This window comes from Gymnoscopelus microlampas (genome assembly GCF_963454915.1).
Source record: "Gymnoscopelus microlampas genome assembly, chromosome: 3".
Lineage (NCBI taxonomy): Eukaryota > Metazoa > Chordata > Actinopteri > Myctophiformes > Myctophidae > Gymnoscopelus > Gymnoscopelus microlampas.
The window spans coordinates 11,518,052-11,541,110 of NC_139940.1; the positions used below are offsets into that span (position 1 = coordinate 11,518,052).

At 41.5% G+C, this 23,059-nt stretch overlaps 3 protein-coding genes across 4 annotated transcripts in view; all 3 read left to right on the forward strand.

Moving 5' to 3' along the window:
• ppox (protoporphyrinogen oxidase) overlaps positions 1-1,233 on the forward strand; it is a 9,347-nt gene extending 8,114 nt beyond the window's left edge. The window contains exons 12-13 of the mRNA XM_084051410.1: positions 18-60; positions 335-1,233. Of these exons, the coding sequence (XP_083907536.1) occupies positions 18-60; positions 335-471 (180 nt within the window). The 3' untranslated portion in view covers positions 472-1,233. The remainder of the gene's footprint in view (positions 1-17; positions 61-334) is intronic.
• A 2,333-nt stretch (positions 1,234-3,566) lies between these two features.
• fbl (fibrillarin) lies at positions 3,567-10,621 on the forward strand. 2 transcript variants are annotated; one of them, XM_084052884.1, is made up of 10 exons: positions 3,567-3,698; positions 5,553-5,621; positions 5,673-5,708; positions 6,178-6,342; positions 6,655-6,749; positions 7,131-7,301; positions 7,549-7,681; positions 8,379-8,491; positions 8,703-8,848; positions 10,003-10,621. In XM_084052884.1, exons 1-10 carry the CDS (start codon positions 3,689-3,691, stop codon positions 10,025-10,027), a joined length of 963 nt encoding a protein of 320 aa, XP_083909010.1. In that variant the 5' UTR covers positions 3,567-3,688; the 3' UTR covers positions 10,028-10,621. The 2 variants fall into 2 exon arrangements, with proteins under 2 accessions (XP_083909010.1, XP_083909009.1); XM_084052883.1 differs by having other exon boundaries at positions 5,553-5,708.
• A 1,797-nt stretch (positions 10,622-12,418) lies between these two features.
• dyrk1b (dual-specificity tyrosine-(Y)-phosphorylation regulated kinase 1B) overlaps positions 12,419-23,059 on the forward strand; it is a 77,221-nt gene continuing 66,580 nt past the window's right edge. Inside the window, exon 1 of the mRNA XM_084053502.1 lies at positions 12,419-13,224. The gene's annotated coding sequence lies outside the window, so the exon portion shown is untranslated. The remainder of the gene's footprint in view (positions 13,225-23,059) is intronic.

A 23,059-nucleotide genomic window follows, 5' to 3' on the forward strand; every position in this document is an offset into this window, starting at 1 on the left:
CTGTCTTCTGTGTTCAGGACTGTATACCTCAGTACTATCTGGGACACTGGAAAAGAATAGGTGAGTTTCCATGGATAAAATGTTATATCATCATACTTTTGTAGTGATGTGAATGGTATAATATATATATGACTTTTTATCTTATAGATGGACATTTATCACACCTTTTCTATAGAAATCCAGGGCTTTTTGTGTAATGGACCATAATGGAAACAAGCCCTGCAGGGCTTTTTGTGTTGTCCTTTTAGCATAACTTTTCACTGTACTACACTGTTAAGAATCTTGTTAACAAAGTATTCAATCAATCAAACTGTGTATGTCTCCCTCCGTCCAGAGTCCATGCGGAGCTACATAAGGGAAAGGAACCTCCCCTTGTCCCTGATTGGCTCCTCCTACAGCGGCGTCTCCGTCAATGATGTCATCTTCAGCGGACGCTCTTCTGTAGAGGCGCTGCTGGGAACTGGAGTATGACCTGACCGTACCGACCAATCAGACAGCTGGGGCTCTGACTGACAGACGGCCTGGGAGTGGGAACAATCAACAGCTGATTCTGCTCGTCACGACAATGACTGTGTCACTGAGGACGGAGGGTCTGAAATTCGTTTCGGAACAAATCTGAACCGTAACGAGTAACGACCCGTTTATATGATGTGGCTCTATACAGACCCAACCAGGTTCATTTGAGCTGGTTTTGCTAAATTGGGCTAGAATCACAGATTTGTCCAGTTCCCTGTGTGAGTTAGGACACAGAAGCAGGTCACAAGATGTTCTGAGAACAACTTTAATATTGTTGTATTTAATATATTGTCCATATTACAGATCGTCACAAAAACACTGGTTGTTATGCTTGTAAGTAAAAGTATCCATTTATATTGCCTTTAAATGATGCGTGTGTCACTGACAGTGTTAGCACAATACTGTGTGTCCTTAAACACCATATTAGCCTCAATGTGACAAATGAATTTACTGCTGCTGTCACTCTAAAAGCTTCCTGATTTGAACTACAGGGTTACAGGGTTCTTAATGTGATCTAATGTAATCTGTAACGCCCAAGATTCAAACGTGGGTCTGCTGCGTGGAAAACCAAACACGCACTACATAGCCAAAGGGCAGTCCTCCTTTGGCCATGGGTAATAATAGGTTCATGAGAACCAAGCAGGGCTACTCTGTTACACAGCACTACTTTAAACTGCAAAACATATGAATCTTGTTCATTTTCCAAAACATTAACTTCCCATGAAACACAGCAGCAGTTTCCAGATAGTCTGCACGCAAGTTAGATTTTTTATTTTTTTGGGGGGGATTTATTTGTATATATAGTGGAGATCAGGAGGACAGGAAACAGGGAGACAGAGATGGGGAGAGACATGCAGTAAAGATCGTCGGGAACGGAACTCGAAGCCGCCATGCACTGTCAGGCTACATTGGAGCCTAAGTGCCCGAACCGCAAGGCCAGTGGTCCAGGCCACAAGTTAGATTTCTGAACCGATACAGATCAAAAACATTAGGGAACCTCTACATGCTACAATACAGTCATGGGCACCTGTTCATTCTAAAGTCAGCTTTCATAAAGTGTTTGTTTAACATTACGGGTCTACAAGTATGAAATGTCTAAACCCTATACAATATTCTTGGCTGACCAGAGTCGGCCACGGTATGCCCCACAATGCATCGTGAGCTTTAAAGATTCGTTCTTTTCGCTGAATGTTTGCCCCCAGAATATGGGTGCTAAGGTTCATGTGGTTAAAATGTATTTTAGGGAAGAACACCAGCCCTAACTCATTCGCTGTAGCAGCTGCCTGCTGTGTGGAGCTACTGTATATGAATTGCTCAGCACACTATAGTCACTAATTACAGTGCTCTCTCCCCTCTGGTCACTCAGTTTTATCGCTGTTGGCAGTGCAAAGCGTTGTGAACTTATTGGTTATTCTTGCTATTTGTTGTATGAAGAAGTATAGTTCTTAAGTGGGGAAGAAAAAGTCAACTTTTTTTTACAAATTGAACCCTAGGTTGTGGGTACACATGCACACACCAGCAGCAGAGGCAACCATACAAGTCACTAACCTGTCTTGCTCAAGGACACTTCGGCATTTTAGCCAGAACCTTTCATCTCCCAGACAGCCGCTCTGCCTCCTGAGCCACTGCCGCCTGATACCAGCTTTCCAGCAGATGTATAATTACTAATGTTAGCTTAGAGCTGGGTGAGGTGGGGGACAGAATATCACCATAATCATAGGGAACTGTCTTATGTTATATGAGCTTATGGGAAGTTGATTTTTCGGTTTGTTTAACCACTTAAACCCTATTGTTGAGCGGTGTCCAGGGTCTGCTTCTTTCTCCTCTACACCATATCTCTTCACTGAAATAGCAGATCTACATCTTACGAGCTTGTAGATCTGCTATTTTTGCCAGATGTTCGCCCCAGAATAAGGATGCTAGAGTTCATGTGTTTAAGCATGGTTTATATTTTAAAAAGTAATATTGTTGACATGCCTGGTTATACATAGACCTCAATTCAAATATTGTCAAACCGATATTGAGGATTTTGTCACAGCAAGATTTTGCTGAGAAAATCATTATGTTTTTTTCCTGTCTTGGCATCAGTGTTACATAGAGAACCATGTGACTCAAAATAGAATACAGTTTTACCTGTTGTAGTGAACAATAAAGGAATATGATTTAAATAAAACAGGGCATGTTTATTTGTAAAGTACATTTCAGTAAGGAGGCAATTCAAAGTGCTTTACACAAAACATTACAAGCATTAATACAAAGTGATAAAGAAACACATTGAAGTACAAGAGTTAAGAGACTAGAACATAAGAATAAGCCAAAATAAAACGTAAAATACAATAAAAAAAATGTGAAGAAAAGTATATTTTTCTTGTCTTTTATTTTGTGAAATTTGACTGAATAACTTAAAAAGTATAGACATACTTGTACATCAATTAAGACAGGTGGGTAGGTAACGGGTAACAAAAACAGGACATAATTGGTTTGTGTCGCTCTCTGGTGGCCATAAAGAGAAATGAGCTTAAAGAGCAAAGCATCATGGGAACTTTCTCTCTGGCCACATGGGCCACATGGGCAGCCCGTGCAGCGTTGCCACGTCCGCTTATTATAAGCTAAGCAACTTTGGGCTTCTTTTTCTGCAAAGTTGCTTGTAAAAATTCATTGGTAGTTTGCGTTTTTTTGGGCTTGTTTCTTTTAAAGTAAAGTGTTGTTGCTTATTTTGGGCTTGCTTCCTAATGTTGTTTAAACCAGTGTTTCTCTAGCATTTTCAAGTCAAGACCCCCAAATGAATATGTTTTTGTCTGCTGCGGACCCCCATCTGAAAACATTTAATGCCAGGGACCCCCATACAAGATTTATGTTGTTAAAATATTTCAAAAATATTCCACATTTTTTAAATTTTATTACAAGATATTGTTTTTAAAATAGCCGATCTATCTTTAATCTTCTAATGTTTAAAGGGCGAAGGGCTCGCTTCTTTTGGGCTTGGTTCTTTATAGACCTGGTTGCTTGTTTCTCTCCTGAAACCTGGCAACTCTGGCTCTAACCAGAAGTCCTGATCATGTGGTCGTCAGTCGCACGCAGCAACTAAAGACGACGTGAAGACTGAGGAGCGTGAAGAAACACTTCGACAAAAACAAGAAATAACACCTTTACAACCCGCTTTGAAGCAGACATGGTGCCAGGTACTGTTTAATTTACACGTTTACTTCTCGGTTGTTGTTATTTGCGCGTGTTTTACACGTTTACATTGTTCATTTTAACGTTCACGTTCGAAACATGTTATAAACTCGGCCTGCTGCGCCATCGCTGCCCCACAGCAGCGTGTTTTCAAACTGGATTAAAGTGTTGGTTTAGCTGTTATAAATGTACCAACAATAACCATATGTAACATTGAATTGTCCATGTTTTATGGATGATCATATCGTATGACCACTTTATTACCATTTAAAGTCGTGTTGCTCGTTAGCTGCTAAGTGCTGCACTACTGTAACTACTAACTCCACATGGTCGCATTGATGGCGACACACGTGTTGAGGTGGACGGATGGACTCCATCTGTTTTTCCTTATGGAAGGAAATGCATTTTTTTTTATACCAATAGTCTACGTTCAGTTTACTTGGGGTGTCGAACTTATCGAGATTTTGGGTGCGAATAATTACGTTTTAATTTGTTGGTATTATGGTTTAAGATCTGCCTTTTTTAGATCTGATTTTATTAACAATGCAATAACTTCCTCAAGTTGTCGCGGTTACTTGATTTATTTATTGTTTATACCCATTTGTAATTTTGCATCATATTGAAAGTATAGATTATTCGGTTTGTTTAATCACACCGTACTCAACTAAACGGAATCATGATCGACCACAGTACATTAAATGCATTGATTGATTGGGTCTTTATTAACAAGTTTGTAAATAGTGCAGAGGTACGACTTTCAATGATTGTTAAAAGGATAATATAAAAAAAAAGCCCTAGGGGCTTGTTTCCATTGTGGTCCTGTTTCGATTGCATAGACCACATTCCATTGACTGGCGCCTGTTAACTTGTTCTGTGAGACTTTTAACCTGGATAGGATACATCTACCAACCAATGTTATTGTTAGAAGTACAGCAGTGAATTCTGCCTCTCCCCCCAACTAACGCATGCATCCGGTTTCAATAATCAAACATATCCTTATCTTTACTACAAATACAAACTGTTCTCCCAGCCTGTCTATCTACTAGGGTCTCACAGGGGTCAAAGTTTATTGTTAAAAGTTGTTCCTAGTTGGTTTTGGACTATGGCTGCAACTATTGTATGCATACATTGTCTATTCATCTGCCGATTGTTTTAATGATAGATTTATTCTTTTTGTCTGTGAAATTGGGGTGAATATCTGTGTATTCCAAAGCCTTAGAGATGACGTCCTCAACTGTCCTGTTTTGTCCACAACCCATGAACCCAAATACATTGAGTTTACCATCATAAAGGAGTAAAGAAACCAGAAACTATTCACATTTAAGACATTGGAATCAGATCATTTTGACTTAGGTTTTATTCAGAAATAATTAATTTATTATGAAAATAGTTGATCATTAATTTAATATATCATTGTATATAATAACAAAATAGTTAATCATTGCACCTCTACCAGAGTCACCAGACAAACTACAACTGGTTAATTTCTAGAAACAACTCTTCTTTTGGACAGAATTTGCCAAATTTACATTGCAACATGATATTGTCATGCTAAAAATCTTCCAGGGTCACCTTTCTTATGCCACACACAAATGAAGCAATAACAGTAACATACCAAGTCATCTTGACATCAAATGATTGACAATCATTCTACCACTAGTGGGCATCTGACCTCTTAATTAAACTTAAAGAGATTATGTGAGTTCTTGGTTTTGAAAGAAAAAAAGTCTGTTAATCCTGAGTCAAGTTCCAAGATGGTAACATTTTGTGAAGCATTTATTAATGTATAATCAGTGCATTCATTGTAGTGCTAGTATTTTTATTACATCTCCTACCTTGTTTCTCCGTTTGTCCTACAGGCTTTAGTCCCCGTGGAGGTGGGGATCGAGGGGGTCGTGGAGGATTCCGTGGAGGAAGAGGAGGTTTTGGTGACCGTGGAGGAAGAGGGGGTTTTGGTGGAGGAGGGTTTGGTGGAGGAGGTGACCGCGGAGGAAGAGGAGGTTTCAGAGGACGAGGTGAGGACCGATACATATATACATCTGATGGCTGTTTATAGTGTGATCTGTGATCACCTGATGGAATTTGCTACAATGTCACCCACGTTCCATTATCATCTGTCCATTATCAATGTTGGTGATCAGAAATGTTTTTTTATGGCATCGAGTGGCAATCAAACTGGTTGACTCCCTTATCTTTTCAGTATAGGAGAGGGGTGTCTGAATGTGATGTTTTATGTCCATTATTGAGCTTTTGGCAACCATTCTGCTGAGGAGGAAAACTATTCACAAACACACAGATCATGGTCATAAATAAATAGTAAATGGTGCATCTAGTTTGAAGTAACTGTTGACCAAAATCAGTCAGATTAGGTCGACTATTGTAAACAGGAGATTGTTGTCTTATCTGATCTCAGTATTATTTCTATACGAGTCAAATGGCATAAATGGTATCTTTTTAACTGTGGTTTTTAATTTGTTCTTCCAGGTGGCGGTGGAGGTTTCAGGTCACCAGAGGGGGGTCGTGGGGGTTTCAGGGGACGTGGTGGTGGAGGAGGATTCGGGGGAAGGGGTACACCAAGGGGGGGCAGAGGAGGCAGGGGGGGCTTTGGTGCCGGAAGGAAGGTCATGGTGGAGCCACACAGACATGAAGGTTGGTATTATTATTATTATTTTTATCACTTCTTCTGTTGTATGGTGGAACACTGCATTACTCATGTCGACTGCTATAAGACTGTAAAACCGATCTTCACACGTTTGTTACATTTACTAAAGGGTTTTGGTGGGAAATTAATATTCTTCCTACATGTGCCTTGATTTGTAGGCTTGAGATTCTACACCCCAATATTTGTTTAGGAAGTGATCTGAAACATTTTGGGGCCTGTAAAAATATAATGTCTTATGGTATTGCATTGTACTGATCAATATTGTGGTTTTGATTTAATTTATGTATTGTTTGTTTCAGGAGTGTTCATCTGCAGAGGGAAGGAGGATGCTCTGGTCACAAGGAACATGGTGGTGGGAGAGTCTGTCTATGGAGAGAAGAGGATGAGTGTAGAGGTAAGATTACACCAAGGATAATGACCGTATTGCTGGCACAGCCGCTTGGCACTCTTAACCCCTTAAACCCTAGCATCAATTTGGCAAAAACGGCAGATCTACAAGCTCATGACGGTTAACTGATGGTCTACATAACAACAGAACAAAATGTTATGTTGATAACATAATAGATTTGTCTATTGAACTTATAACTTTGTCTAAGACCTCCTTTTGGGTCCCAACCCGCTGCTTGGGAAACTGTGTACCAGCAAAACCATCATCTGTTAAAAAAAGATAAGCTGAATGAAAATAAACCTTGATGGTGACACTGCCTGTGACATCAGTTTATTTAGTGGCCAGTTGATTTACAGTGGCTTAATTTCCTGTCTTTTGTCTTTGTAGGAGGGAGAAACGAAGATTGAGTACAGGGCATGGAACCCCTTCAGGTCAAAACTAGCGGCGGCCATCTTGGGAGGAGTAGATCAGATTCACATCAAGCCGGGTGCCAAAGTCATGTACCTGGGAGCAGCGTCTGGGACCACCGTGTCTCACGTTTCGGACATTGTTGGACCGGTCAGTACCATGTCAGTCCTAATGGACGTACAAGAAGGTGCCCCCCAAAATGTTGAAATGTAACCACTTTCAAACTGGCATCCCTATAATTTAGTGTCTTCTTGTATTTCTCCACAATCCTCAGTAGTACGACACATAAAGTGCGATGGAGTATATTAAGATTAACTTCCTGTGTCGCCCTTCTCCTTTTTCTGCTGTTGTCTCAAATGGAGGTTAACACTTGTGTATTTTTGTTCTATGTGTACAGGAAGGGCTGGTCTATGCTGTGGAGTTCTCACATCGGTCGGGTCGCGATCTCCTCAACGTGGCAAAGAAACGAACAAACATCATCCCCATCATTGAAGATGCCCGACACCCACACAAATACCGCATGTTGGTTGGTATGTACAATCACATCACAATAAAAGCATCTAATACTCCACCCTGCTAGCAGTTTCTGAGTTAAAAGAAAGTTGAGAGATTTTGATTTACAGTAATATGGTCTTATCTAAATTAGTTGAATATAATATTACTAATCTTCATTTATAGAGCTTTTATTAATATAACATTGCAGCCTAAGGAAGAGTTTCTACTTGAAATGTGTTGCTGAGTGGTCTGCATACACATAGCTGTTAATTTGTTTGTAATTTTAATCAGCACCTTCTAAAGGTATTTTATTCACTATTTGTTCATATTTTTTGGTAGTATACAGAGGCTTTTCTTATATCTTTCATATTTACCATGTGTAAGCCCTAGTTGATACTTATTTGTATTTTCAAACATAGTTTTGTCTTTTCTTTTCCATTTTTACCCGACATGCCCAAACTTAGGGACACCAAGTTGAAAATACTTAATACAGCTTTATATGACTCTGGAGCAGGCATTGAAGTGTTTTAAGATATGATAAGATGGATAAGATAAACCTTTATTGATCCCCGGGGGTGAATTCAGTAAAATGACATTTTCTTGCATAACAATGTTGTAATATTAGATCCAACACAGGGTGGTTGTGTTCTCTTTCTACTCTGCTGTCCAATAAATCACAGATGTCTTAACAGCCTTCATTCAGATGCTGATACGTATGGGTCTCTTTTTCAGGCATGGTGGATGTAATCTTTGCCGATGTGGCCCAGCCTGACCAGACCAGAATCGTTGCCCTGAACGCTCACAACTTCCTGAAGAATGGAGGACATTTTGTCATCTCAATCAAGGTATATAATATAATAATATAATACATTGAAAATAATTAACAGATACTAAGACAATAGCATAAATACCATGCAATGAATTAATGATATGGGGGACTAAATAAGCCAAACAGTCCGACTGGCTGACAGCCATACGTTGATGAAGGTACAGGGGTGACTGCATGGGTCTCAAACTCACGGCTAACAGAATACTTAATCCCGACTGTCTCTCCAGGCCAACTGCATAGACTCCACAGCAGCTCCAGAAGCTGTGTTTGCGGCCGAGGTGAAGAAGATGAGCTCAGAGAACATGAAACCACAGGAGCAGCTCACGTTAGAGCCCTATGAGAGAGACCACGCTGTGGTGGTGGGGATCTACAGGTGGGTCGATGGCACATTATGGAGCGCACAACAACCTCCCTTAACCACTATGTATACTTAGTTGACCGGGCCCAGGGCTCTACTAGGTCCGCTAGTTTTTCCCTCTACACCAAATCTCTCCCCCGAAAATATCTGCAAGCTCACAACGTTGTGAGCTTGTAGGTCGGCTGTTCGTCAGAGTGTTCGCCCCCAGAATAGGGACGCTAGGTTCATGTGGTCAACCTCGCATCGGGATATGCGAACAAAATTTAAGAAATGTCTAAAATAGCAGATCTACAAGGCTAGATGCACTTTGAGCTTGTAGATATGCTGTTTCTCTCTGTCAAAGTATAAAAGAGTGCTTAAGTGGTTAATAGTCAAAGTAGAGACCAATTAAAACGTGGAACAAATCTAACCAGAGTTAGATTAATTTAACTTATTTTTATTAACCCATTCCATGCCAGAGTTTAATATCATAATGTACTCACCCACTGCCAGCGATTTTTTTTTGATTTTTTTTCTCGCCACAGACCTCGCTAAATACCTTATGATCGCGTGTTCAACTGCTTGTAGACACACATGGTAGTTGTGTGAGTGGCCCAGAGAATACATTTTCAATCGGCGACATTCCATTTTGCAGTAGTAGCAGTTTCTAAAACCCGTTTCAAACAGCGTTCAGCGCGGAGAAAAACAACAGAGATAATGGCGATTTAGCGGAAGCTTTAGAGCGGCGGCAGATGGGAACGAAAATCTTCGATTGACGTCATTTCCGTATCCGGGTGTGCTACAATGAAATGTGTCACTGCGAGAGAGTGCTACAATGAAATGTGTCACTGCGAGAGAGTGCTACAATGAAATGTGTCACTGCGAGAGAGAGAGAGAAAAAGACCACTTTGCGTAGGCTACGCGATTGGCACGCTGCGGCTTTGTTTAGGTTTGCATAGATCTACGCGATTGGCATGCAATGTGTTAAGATGATATTGGCTTCCCTGAGGCTGTAGTGCTATGCTTTTAAAGACACAAACATGTTAAATGTCATATTGTGTGTATGCATGTACAGTTAGTCCATACTACCTTCCAAAAACTGTTGGTCAACAAAACAGTCCAAGATTTCCAACATGACAAGATTTTATACTCTTATATGATGTTCTGAACTGTCTTCTCTCTCATTTCAGACCTCCTCCTAAAGCGAAGAAATGAGACCTGGAGAACACCACCTTGATCACACAGCACCTGTATGTAAATGACTAGACTGATGACCATGGTAAACGGAGTGTATATTAAGGGGTCATTCAGACCGCTGCCATTTTTTCTCCCCAACGTTCCACTGCTTAATTTACGCTCCGTTGTACGAGGGTGTCGAGCACCGAAAATGGCTGCTCTACAAGCTCACAACACGTCACATCTGTGACCCGTTGTGTATTTTCAGTGCTGGGCACCGTATAAAACGGGCTTCAAATGGGCTTGTCTCCGCCACAAATCTTTTTGTTCTGAACTGGGATTTACACCTGATTTATTGAATTTTATTGTTATTTTTCTGTTCTCTTGTAATTTGCTTTCATAGTTACTTTTTCTGTTGAAGTCAAAAGAAGAAGGAGAAAAAAAAGATTATAAAAAAGTGCCCAATCTGTGCATTCGGAACAGAATTTCAAACAGCTGAGAGGATGGATGCGTACAGCAGAGTTTTTGTTTCCAATAATGTCATTGTTTTGGACCTTTCCAGATTGGGCCTTGAACTTTACTTTGACATAATGCTATGTTATTTGTTTTTTAATAAAAGATATTATAACTGTCTTCTTCTGGATTTGTTTGTAGACTGCATGACTGACTAACCCTGCAGAAATGTAATGTCTGTAATGACACTATGAATGGGTGGTACCTGTAATTATAAATGGAAAACGGTTAAAAAGAAATCCACCTTACAATAGACTACAAGCATTTACCATGTGTCCTATCTTTCACCTACTTGTGAAGTATGATGGGTGGATGTGTCTGTTCATTAGTTTAACATCGTCGCTGAGCAGTTTGAAAGTTTTTAGAAGATTGCAAAGACCCTTGGCTGATGACTATGTTGAAAGATGCTATAGAATCTATGGCATCTTTCAATCATCATAGATGATGGATTCAGTGGTTCTTTTTGCATCTCAATGTGAATGGTGCATTTTGCCAGCGTGAAGTGACCTATTGGCTAATGTTACTACATGGCAAGAAGCAGGAAACGTAAATCAATCATGTCCTTTGTCCCACCTAGGTTTGTCCACCTGTCATATATGTGACATTTATTGAGAAATGTTAATAAAAACGTATAAAGTTCCACCCATTCCCCCCCCAACCTGCTTCCCCTCAAACTGGCATATCTAAATACCACCACCTGGCCAATGGGTGTGTCTTGTGGAGTATCTTCACTGTCACGTTAGGCAACAATTGTATTTTTCCTGCAAATAAAATCTTTGAAGTTCTGCACAAAATTAAAGCAACAGACGGTCTTGAAGTTCCATTAAGTGCCACTTGATGTCGCCACTAGGTTGAATTCCAGCTCTCCAGATGTGAGAGACTTCAACAATGTAAATTAACAATTAAATAACGATAATAAATCGTTATTTAATTAAGATTATGATAGTGTCTTATCTGATATACAGCTAATATCTCAGGTTCACCTCTAACTCGTTATTGTAGTTTAAACACTGCCAGATCCTCTTCGAGAGAGACTTCCAACACATCTCGAATCACCCCGTTAAGATGCAGCTTTTATTTTAAATGCAATGCTTCACTTACAAAAAAAAGTACTCTGTTTGAATTTGAAAAGCGCGTTTAACATTTCACCATCTGACTTGTGTGAAATCAGACTTGTCCTGAACTCTTTTTGACAGGTGCCTGCCGTGGGTTTGTTTTGGCCGCCATTTTGTGGGGATATTTCACTGGAGCGCGCGGGGCCGTTCTTGTCTTGGTAGTGGTGTTGTAGAGAAATGGGTGACCTGACTAATTCCGTGACTCCAGGTGTCACTGTTTTACGGCCTTCGCCAATGAGCGATGGGGTGCGAAAATGTTTAATATTAGAATGTTTTTTCCTTATTTTATATGATAACGTCAGGAAATATGTAACTAACTTTAACTAAAATAAACAGCCTTAAACTAAACACAACCAAACACTATCTTCTCTGCAACATCGCATCACAAAGGCTTTAATACTCACTTGGTATTTTTTTTGCCCATTTGACAAATGTTTTCACACTTTTTAAGTTTAATTTGCCATTTTTATCACCCGAAAGGGTCGTGCGACATATGTCTTGAGTTTCCCCAAAAATGGCAGAATAGCGACCTCTGTCTTTCTATAGTTTCTTTAATTATTATTTTTAATATATACATTATCGACATGTGTGTGTAAACATGTGTCATAATTGTTGCCGTTCATTAAAATGCACCACCACTGACCAACTCTCACCAAGTTTGAACTCCTTGTGCATAAATAATACCTGGCGAAATACAACAATTCAAGATTTTCTAGTCTAGCAGTCTCAGAATTCGGCGGGTCACTGAGTCCCGTGTAACCGGCGGGGGACGCGCTTTCCGACCGCTCCGCTCCTCTCCTCTGCTGTGTGACCGAGATTAACGGCACAGAGGGGGGGTAACCCTGACCAACACACATCACTTCCAGCTTCAGCTTCAGCCTCTGAAACACACACTGAACCCAACGGTAGTGTGTGTGTTTTTGTACCGGGTACTCAGCGGCCCCCCGGCCCGCCGTTCGGCCGTCCAGAACCAGAACCCTGCAGTGGGCGGACTCATTTTTCTCTCTCTGCACAAACGCGAATGGCAGCGTTTTAGTCAGCTAGCATGCTAGCTGGCAGCTAGCTAACGTTTTTACATTACATTCTATATCTATTCGAGCTAGCTGACACGGCTAGCTTGCTAGCTCCGGGTCGTAGCCGTTAAAGGGGGGTATTTGGAAGATCGATCAGCAAAAATCTGTGCTCGAGAAGAACCACTTGATCAAGGGCGGAAATCTTGACTGGGTTTCGGTGTTGCGGTGGTGGTGTCCATGGTTATGGTGGCGGACTGCCATCCTGCCCTGAGCCGCGGCTAGGCTGCACTGCGCCGGGATCCGACCCGACCCCCGTCCCGCAACCCGCTGCTGTCTGTCTGACTGGAAGAGCGAATCACCTCCATCTGCTGCTCAATCTGACAGGGATTTATTGTGATCGCTGTTCAAAGAAAAAACGACCCCTCTGTTGGGATTTCTGTCCCAGAAGAGGGTCGACAGACCGGGGGAGGAGGGGGCTCGGTTCGTTTGGAAGGTGGTAGAGAGACATAGAGAGAGACAGAGCGAAAGAGAGAGAGAGAGAGAGGGGATCTGAACATGGCTGCTTCGGGGAGCTTGGATCGACACGCCGCCTGAGGTAAGCTCTTCCCCGGGCCGGGTGGATGTGGTTTCTGACGGGGTGTGGATGAGGAGCTGCTGGCTTCATGTTCTGCATCAACTAATATGTGTGTGAGTGAGAGTGAGAGAGAGAGAGAGAGAGAGGTGATGGTGGCTCGGAGGCCGTGGCGTTAGCCTGCCTATCCCTCCCCTTCTCTTCCCACATCCCCACCCCTGTTCCGGCCCCAGCAGCAGCAGCAGCCGGCTGCTGGTCCCCGGCACCCGGTTTGCCGAACAGACAGCCGGCGGGTGCGATGCACCCGGGCCGTGGAAAATAGATGGTGTTTCAATCGGTACTGATCGATGGATGGCCGGTAATATTTAGCCCATTAGCAGACTCCCATGGCGTTAGATGGCATGATGGTGATGATGGAGGGAGGAGGATACTGCTGCTGCTGCTGCCCCTGTTTCAGCAGCCCCTATGTTCCACCATTGACTCCATCCTCGGTGCTTGGAACATTTAAACGCCCAGCTATGTGACTGTGGTGTGACTGGATGTGGGATGGGGATGTTGAGGCCACTTAATGAGCCGCTGTGGCGGCGATCAGTCATGTTTGAGGCGGTATGTGTAGTGGGTATCTAGGCAGGTTTTAGCACCACCTGCCTACACACACACACACACACACACACACACACACACACACACACACACACACACACACACACACACACACACACACACACACACACACACACTGGGAAGGATGCAGGCGGATGAAGATGGATGGGTGAATGAATGAAGGGATGGATGGATGTATGGAGATAGACGGCTTTCTAGCCTCTGTTTTAATGTACCAGAGTCCTGTGTCACTGTATGTACGGTGATGGCTTTAGCTATCATAGCGGCCATGTCCCCTCCCTGCCCCCCCCCCCCCTTTCTCTCTCTCTCTCTCTCTCTCTCTCTCTCTCTCTCTCTCTCTCTCTCTCTCTCTCTCTCTCTCTCTCTCTCTCTCTCTCTCTGTGTATCTGCAGCGTTTCATCTGCTGTGGCAGCTAACACTGCTTAGCTACTGCATCAGCCCCAGCCCCAACCCAGCCCTGGAGGAGGGGGGGAGAGGGGCAGATAGGCTCCCCGGCAACGGGTGGGAGAGGTCAGGGGAAAGATACGACGAGAGACCCATTGGGTGTTTCACAGCCAGAGGCAGGGTGACTTTATTGGGCTCTCTCTCCTCTCCTTTCCTGTGTCTCTCTCTCCCTCTCTTTCATTCTCTCTCTCTCCATCTTTCTCTCAGTGTGCTGCTGATCCTCTGTATTATCAAGTGATGCTCTGGATCAGATGATGTACTGGTCTGAATCTGTTGGCCACCTTTCTCCAGTTTGAATAACCTTTGTCACAAAGTCGTGTCTCTGTCTCTCTTTTTCTCTCGCTCTCTCTCTCTCTCTCTCTCCCTCTCTCTCTCTGTCTCCATCTCTGCTGCTTCTGGTGCTTTTTGATAATGAAGACTGCTGGTTTAAAATGGACCCTCCTCTTCTCCCTGCTCCTGTCGTTTTCCCCTCACTCTCCCAGCATCCTCCTCGCCACTCGTTCGCTCTTCTCCGCTATTCCGGTTTTGATAACATTTCACCACCAGAATGCCGTATTGACCGATTCGCTTAGTGTATTAGAATCGTATTAGTGTGTTTCTCAAACTTACATCCACAGACCAGGTGTTTTTCTGTTGTGGGTTCATCTCCCAAGATAAGGTCTGTTGTATCATTTGGATTGACTTCCCAGGCCCAGTGCCACAATAGAACATCATGTGAGATATGGTGGTAAAGGCCTTCCCTGGTGCGATTTTATTCCAATGGGTTTTACTGTACATTGAAGACATGCTGAGTAAATGTGACTACAGAGGGAGTGCACCATCAACGACTTGCAGTGTTTCTACAATGCATTTCATCCTCCACACAGGAGCTCATTGCTTTTTATTTTTCTTGGCTGTTTGTCGGTTTATTTTATGTTATCTTTTTCTGAGCATAAGACATTCATTTACCAATACATTTGTCTGTACAATTACAGCCATGTAAGACATTTGAGGAGAACGTTTTATACAGATGAAAAAAATGAACTAAATCCGAATAGGATTCTGTTGGACATGTGTTATAACATAGGATAACTCCAGAAGGTGGACAAAGGAGGCTGAGCAGGCCAAAAAGCAAATTATAATGAAGAATGAAACTTCCTCTTTTATATGGAAAGGTTTGACTGAATTATTGTACACTTAACACCTTACCACTTATAATGTTAATATCCTCTTCGGAGTGTTTGTCTTGTCTTGGGAAGACGAGATTTGATTCCATTCAAATTGACACCCAAATCAACACTGTTGTCTTAGACACCAACAGAAGCATTTCTTACCTTGTTATAACTTTGCAAAGTCCACTGTGTTATTTACATCCAACTTCTTGCAAGTTGTGTACATGAATCACACATTTTCATTGACATAGCAGAGTTTTCAGTAACAGTCAGAAATAAAGATGATCGCTAAGTAAATAAAGAACTGCAAAATCAATTGACAGCAATGTTTCTGTGGCTCTCATAAGGTGTGATGATGTTTATTTTCCTGAGATGGTGGTTTAGGTCACTCTGGTTCTCAACTTGGCATCTGGGGACCCTCTTTGAGGGGCTTTCAGGGGTCCAGGACCCCCCCCTAGGGATCCAGCTATATGATTGATAGTTAGGAACTAAATTGGTTCCATTTGAACTCTCAGAGTGAAATGAATAGACTATTTTAGTGTCAATTGGGGGTCTCAGGAAAAAAAAAAAGAGCGGCCGTGGCCCTAATGCTTCAAACTGGGGGTCCGTGAAATTAAAACGTTTGAGAATCACAATCACTGGTTTAAGTCAACACAACCTCCATAGAATACGAGGTATGTATATTGCCAGTAGCTACAAACCCCATATAAGTGATCCCAAGGTGAGGTGTTAATATCTCTACAGTGGTCACTGACTGTTTGATGGACAAGAAGGAAAGTTTGAAAACCAGTAAAGCTGGTACTAACTACCATGATGATGGCCTCCCTGGTAACCAGATATCAACCAAATGAAACACATTGACTGTGGAACTGCTCGTGGAGAAGTTCTGTCCCCCGCCATGAACACAGCCCACCAACAGATCGACAATCCTGCCAATGACTGGTCTCACACATCCCACAGAGCATCCTTTAGACACTTGTTGAGTGTTTACCAAGGAAGACAGAAGCAGTTCATCCCAACACTGCTTTGAAGCTGCAATCTTGACTTTCATGTCCTACCCGGGATATTATGAATCAGGGTCCCCCGCTAATTCAGAAAACCCCTTTGATATGTTCATGCAATACCTCTGGTCAACCATTAGTGGTCTTACCCGACCACCACGGTATCTAATGTCTCAACAGAAGAGCAGATAGGCCAGTTACAACCAAGCAGCTGTGTTAGTTACATTGATTGTATTAATAAAAAGGAGGGGGAAAAGTCGCACACTTCCGCTCCATATGCAGTATTTAAAAAAATACTGCATATGGAGCCGGAGGAGTGTACAGCTTTTTTTCCTCCTTTTTACTTTTTAAAATTGATCCCGATTGTTACCGTTCCTGCTATTCATTGTAGTATTAACATACTCTACCATACAGATTGGTCAAAATAAGGTAATTAAGTATATTTAATTCACTAAAACAAGTTCAAGCTTCCAGATGCTGTAGGCTGGCCTTTCCTTAATTTAGGCATGGAGCTGTAGCAGATAGCATGTTGCATTTCCAATTAAATAAAATGGGCTTTTGCATTAAATAAAAACCAAGCAAACAACAGCAATGCACTCTTATACCCTTGCACAGGCAGAGGTTGTGTTCTATGGGACCATGGGGGTTGTGGTGGGATGCTTGTGCATGCTGGAAAAGTCATACACAACCTAGGATACAGTCAAGCTCACAGTGCTGTTGTATGTCCTTGTGCATGAAGGATGAGCATTTCTTGCACAATTGATATTTGCAGTTTGTGGACTGAAGCTCTTCTTGTATATATTTCCATTACTTCCACTATTTCGTATTGAAAGTTTTGTTATAACAACACACACACACACACACACACACACACACACACACACACACACACACACACACACACACACACACACACACACACACACACACACACACACACACACACACACACACACTACCCTGCTTATTGATGAGACTCAATCGCTCATCTATTAGTTCCCTCCTACTGATACTATTGTTTAACCATCAAGCCCTATATATTGTTGTATACTATTTACTGTTGTAAATAGCGAAAATATCTGCAAACTCGCATCACATTGTGGCATGTTGTGAGCTTGTAGATCTGTTATTTATAAAAAATAGAATAAAGATCTTTGAAATTCAAATGTAATTTATTTTTTGAAAGTTTTCACATAAAAATAGTGAAAACCATGTCTAATGTGGTTAACCCATTAAGACCTGAGGCCGATTCTACAAAGCTAAAGTATAGAATAATGGTTAAAGTTGGTTCAAATGATTGTGATGCTATGTTAACTGCTTTCTAACTAAAATGAGTCATGACACAGATGCTTTCCCAGATTGAATGGGTTATCAGGTGTGTGCATTGTAGTAGATGGTCCTGAGTGATCCAGGTTTTGGATGATGTTTAGAGCTTGAATTTCAACTGGTGTGAAGACAGTGAAGTAAACCAGTGATTCTCAAACTCTTTCATGTCAAGGACCCCCAAAATGATATGTATTTGGCCACGGACCCCCATCTCAAAATATTTTGTTCCAGGGACCCCCAGAAGCAAAGGTTTGAGTTATAAATGTTCGCTTTAAAAAATTGCACACATTTTCACGATTTCTCAAAAATAGAAAATCTACAAGCTCATAGCATGGCACTCGATGACGCGCTACGAGCTTGTAGATCTGCTATTTTTGAATAGCCAAACTAAGTATAAAATATGGTTAAAGTGGTTAAAATGACTGTGAAGCTATATAAACTCATTTTGCTGGGGACCCCCTGGAACCCCCCCCCCCCCCCAAGGACCAGTGGGGGTCCCCAGACCCCACTTTGAGAACCAATGGCCTGATGGCAGACAGCAGGTGCAGTATAAACACATCCCATCACCTGACAGTTCAGCCTAGATGAAGAGCTGCCTAAGTCTGTCACAATTATTACATAACCGCCTAATCACAAATTATTTGAGATAATTTCAATAATCTTTTGTATAATCGTCAATCATTTCCATGATAAAATGTTCATATATTTTGAAACGTTTTCAAAAATAGTGGAAATAGGTGATCTATAAGTTTTGAAATGTAATTTTTTATCATATCGTTCTAATGTTCCAACGACAGAGACACAATGAAATCGTTAATCACAATTATTTGAGTGACAATTAATCATCAAGTAAAATGTCATAGTCATGTCAGCCCTAGTGCTGGTGTTGCTATAGAGTCACATATAATACCCAGGTTGTGCCCGTTGTTGATGTCCCTCACATGAACATTAACCATGCATTACTCCAATCCGCCTGTTTAAATACCCTTCTTCTCTTATATCTCCTGTGGCTGTCTCTCAATGTTGCTACTGTCTAAACTAATCGTTAGTATTGGCAGGGTTCTAGTCATTAGTGTTGGTAAAGTCAGGGTCCTAATCTTTGGTGTTGGTATAGTTAGGGTCCTAAATTAGGACCCTAACTATACCAACACCAAAGATTAGGACTCCTAATCATTAGTGTTGGTATATTTAGGCTCCCAATCACTGGTATTGGTACAGGTAGGGTCCTATTCTTTAGTGTTGGTGCTAGGAATGGGAAAGATTCGAGGTGTTTTTACAAATCGATTATTTGACGGCAGTAAATAAAGAAAAGAAGGAAAGGCTTTATTTAAAGTAAACGTGTTTTTGTTGTTGTTTGCGTTTTGCTGAAATGTCGGCGGGAGAGCAGACCGCACAGCTCACTTCAGTAAGGCTGAAATCCTGCATCCTCCTCCATCGTGACTACATGGCAAATGTTTTGCTATAAACCCCCCCAATGTTCTTTTTAGTCATGTTTGATCTGTCTGAACTATGAATCTGCATGCTACGAGAAGGAGGTGCTTCTTTCCTACCCGACTCTCTCCTCCTTGCGCTGTCATCAGAGACACTGGGGGGTATGTCTTCATAGATGGGTCGTCACTTGTCACATTGGAAGTATAACCTCTACCATAATCCATGTGTGTTGTACAATGACTGTACACTAGTGGTGGGAAAAAAGGTTAATTTCAGTGAACGAACGATCTCGTTCACGTTCACGGCAATGATTCGTTCAAATGATTCGTCCAAATGATTCGTTCAAATGATTCGTTCACGTTTTCGTTCAGTAGCGCTATTTTCTAGTGTTCAAAATTTACTCGAGTAAAAGTACAAATTGGCATCAAAATATACTTTAAGTACCAAAAGTACAAGTGCTAACGTACTTGAAAATAGCCGATCAACAAGCTCACAACGCGTCGCGATGCGACACGTTACGACGCGTTGTGAGCTTGTAGATCTGCTATTTTCAAATAGCCTAGGTATAAAATAGGGCTAAAGTGGTTAATGTATGTTTTATAATGTGTGTAAAACACCATCGGGGGAGCGTTTTTTTTCACGTCGCGCGTGAACCTAACAGTTTCAGAAAGTGAACGAGCTCGTTCTCGTTCACGGCAAATGAACTAGTTCTTTTGAACGAATCGATCATGAACGACACATCACTACTGTACACACAGTCTGCGTTTTATCCACCGCATTGTTATTGTGTCATGGGTAACAACGCCTGATTTATACCACGGTGCAGATCAAGATCAATGCGATGTGATTATTTAACATCACAGACATAGACATGAGATTTTACGCTGCATATTTTGCACTTCACTGTTTTGAGAAATATATATTGTTTGTCGAAATAACACAAGTCGCCAGCAGCAGCAATTTGAGGAAAACAAAGCTCCTGAAGGGCGTGGGTACAACCAGATGTGCACACGCTCAGACGCGTGCTATTAACACAATAGCTGTAGTTTTTTATTTTGAATTGGCTATTTTGGAAAATTATATATTTTTTAATAGGCTGCCGCCGTTAAAAAGTAAAAGTAAATTGAAAAAGGAAGAAAGCTAAGGGACAGGTCTATTTTTAAAGAAGGGTACCCCTGGAGAAAATGTATGTGCCCTGATCTAAAATGCCATGACCCTTCCTTTGACAGAAAAAAAAAATCAATGACCCTCCCCAAGTGATTAAAAAAAAAGATTAACCCTCCCCACCTATAGGAGTGTCACGATATATTGTCCCACGATATAGCCTATCGTGGTATTAAAATGTGACAATAGGTATTGTCAAGATGTCATACTGTATCGTAATATTTTTTTAATTATTTTTCTTTTCTTTTTTCTTTTCTTTTTGCAGTTGAAAGTTATAGGAGTTCTTACTGTATGGTGTATGATATGAAATGTAAAGCTTATCATAATCACAGTAATTATTAATCATGTCTTCCATCATATTCAAGATATTTTGGAGAGAAATGAAACAGACTCCAGTCACTTTCAGTTTAAAGCACTGCAGAGGGGAGGTGTTGTGTGTCAGCTGATGCTTGTTGACGCTCGTTAATGTGACATGCGTCAAAGCAGTTATGCCAGTGTGCACTCTCAAATAGGCCTACATCTAATCTAAGATTGTTTACATGGTATTATACATGGTAAACACAAATGTATTTATTTGTGTGTACAAAGCACTTTGTAATTGTTTTTTAAAGTGCTTTATAATTGTTATTTTAAAGTAAAGATGATGGCCAATGTTGATGATACATGAGAAAAGAACATTAATAATGTATCATATCGATATCATATGCCCAACATCATGTATGTATCGTTAAATTAGTGTTATCTTAACACCCCTAACCCTCCCCATCAAATACAACAACATGACATTTAAAACTGATAATATGTCCGATGTTTTGCTTTCCACATTGATTAGAACATTACTGTAGTCAGTCTTGCTAAATGCACAGTGAGGTGTCTGTAGTGGTAGCAGAATGGACAGTGTTCTAAACTTACATGTGGGAAACCCATTGAATCCCATAATTATTAACTACGGTGACTACACTGTTGCCTACATCATGGGTTTTCAACTGGTGGTCCATGGAGGTATTGCATGTGGTCCCTGACCATGCATTTAGTAATGTAGGAAAGTGAAGATTTGTATTTTATTTTATCGATGGTGGATACTGTTAATGTGCGTGACAACAGAAAGGAAATTCAACTCAAGGTTGACAGTTTTACACACACACACACACACACACACACAGCATACCGGTAATGTGTATTTACATCAATGTTGTCAGTTACTTGTAAGTCGGACATCCGACTCCGGGTCAGACATCCGACTTCCAAGTAACTGACAACATTGATGAGTCATCATACATCAAATAAAAGCCTGTATTAACCTTGATGTACAAAAACCTCCCTTAAATAGGCCTACTTCCACAGAAATGGGAGTTAGAATTTCAAGGGAAACTGTACCGGTTTAAATGGTTGAGTCATCATTAGTAGGAAAAATGTATATAAAAAACTGACTATTTTATCAATTCAAAATTGGATGACCCTCCCTTGGATTCAAAGTAAAATTAGCTGACCCTCCCTTGTACTAAAATTAGAAAGGCATGACCCTCCCCTCATTTCCTCCAGGGACCCCCTTCTGTAAATTTCGACTGCTCCCTAATGTAATGTTATTATTTTTTGTGCACTAATCTATAATCGAAATTGATTTTAGATTTCATGTCACATCCCTAGTTGATGCAGGTATGGTCCCAATCATAAGTGTTAAGCCAGGTTGCCTAATCTGTTGCTGTTTGCTAATGAGTGACTGACTTAAACACTGCCAACTGCCTGAGTTGGCTATCTGGCTGACTAGCATCTGTCTGAGTGATTGATTAGCTGGCTTGCTAAATGACTTTCTAGCTGGCTGACCTGTTCATTACTTACTGACTGACTGACTGACTGACTGGATGGCTTCCTAGCTACCTGAGCAACGTGGCTGGTTAACCTGTTGGCTAGTAGCTACTGTCATGGTTCCTGTCATCATGACCTCATAGCGGGGGGCGTCAGGCGTGTGACGTTAGCATCATGTACCTTCCAGGCTACATAAGGACTCTGCAGACTGATAGACCCCTTTGCTCGTTTGTAAGATCGTATAGTTAAAGACGTATTTAAAGACGTAGTTAATCAGTTGCAGACCAATCTATCTGTTTGCCAAGTCACAGTCTTCATCTGTGCTCACCCATTGATCTGTCTGCCAATTGGCCTGCCTGTCTTCCCGCCCATCTGTCTGACTCCCTGTTTGTCTGTCTGCCTGCTTGACCCATCCCGGGGCTCTGCGCTCGGGTACACCTGCCAGACCTTAACAGCTACCTGTAACCTGACCAGCAGAGTGCTGGTTAACTCGCTACTTGAGTGGGACGTTTGCTCACCTTGGTTTAACCCTGGGATTAGGTTATATTATGTTTGTCAGTATCCTACTAGATGTCTGTTGAGATGTTACTCAGTCATATGGCTGTCTGTATGCTAGATGTCTGTCAGTAAACTACATGGTTTGTCAGTAATGTTTCTGTCCCTTTTGTTAAACAAGAGCCAAGAGAAGACACACACACACACACACACACACACACACACACACACACACACACACACACACACACACACACACACACACACACACACACACACACACACACACACAGGCCACGCCACACATTCACAGGTAGAGGACCTATCTATCACCCACCTTTAAACCAGGGTGGGTAGATGGACCGGGGTCTTACGTAATGTGAGCTAAAATGGTCTGTAACACATTTTATGTCTCTT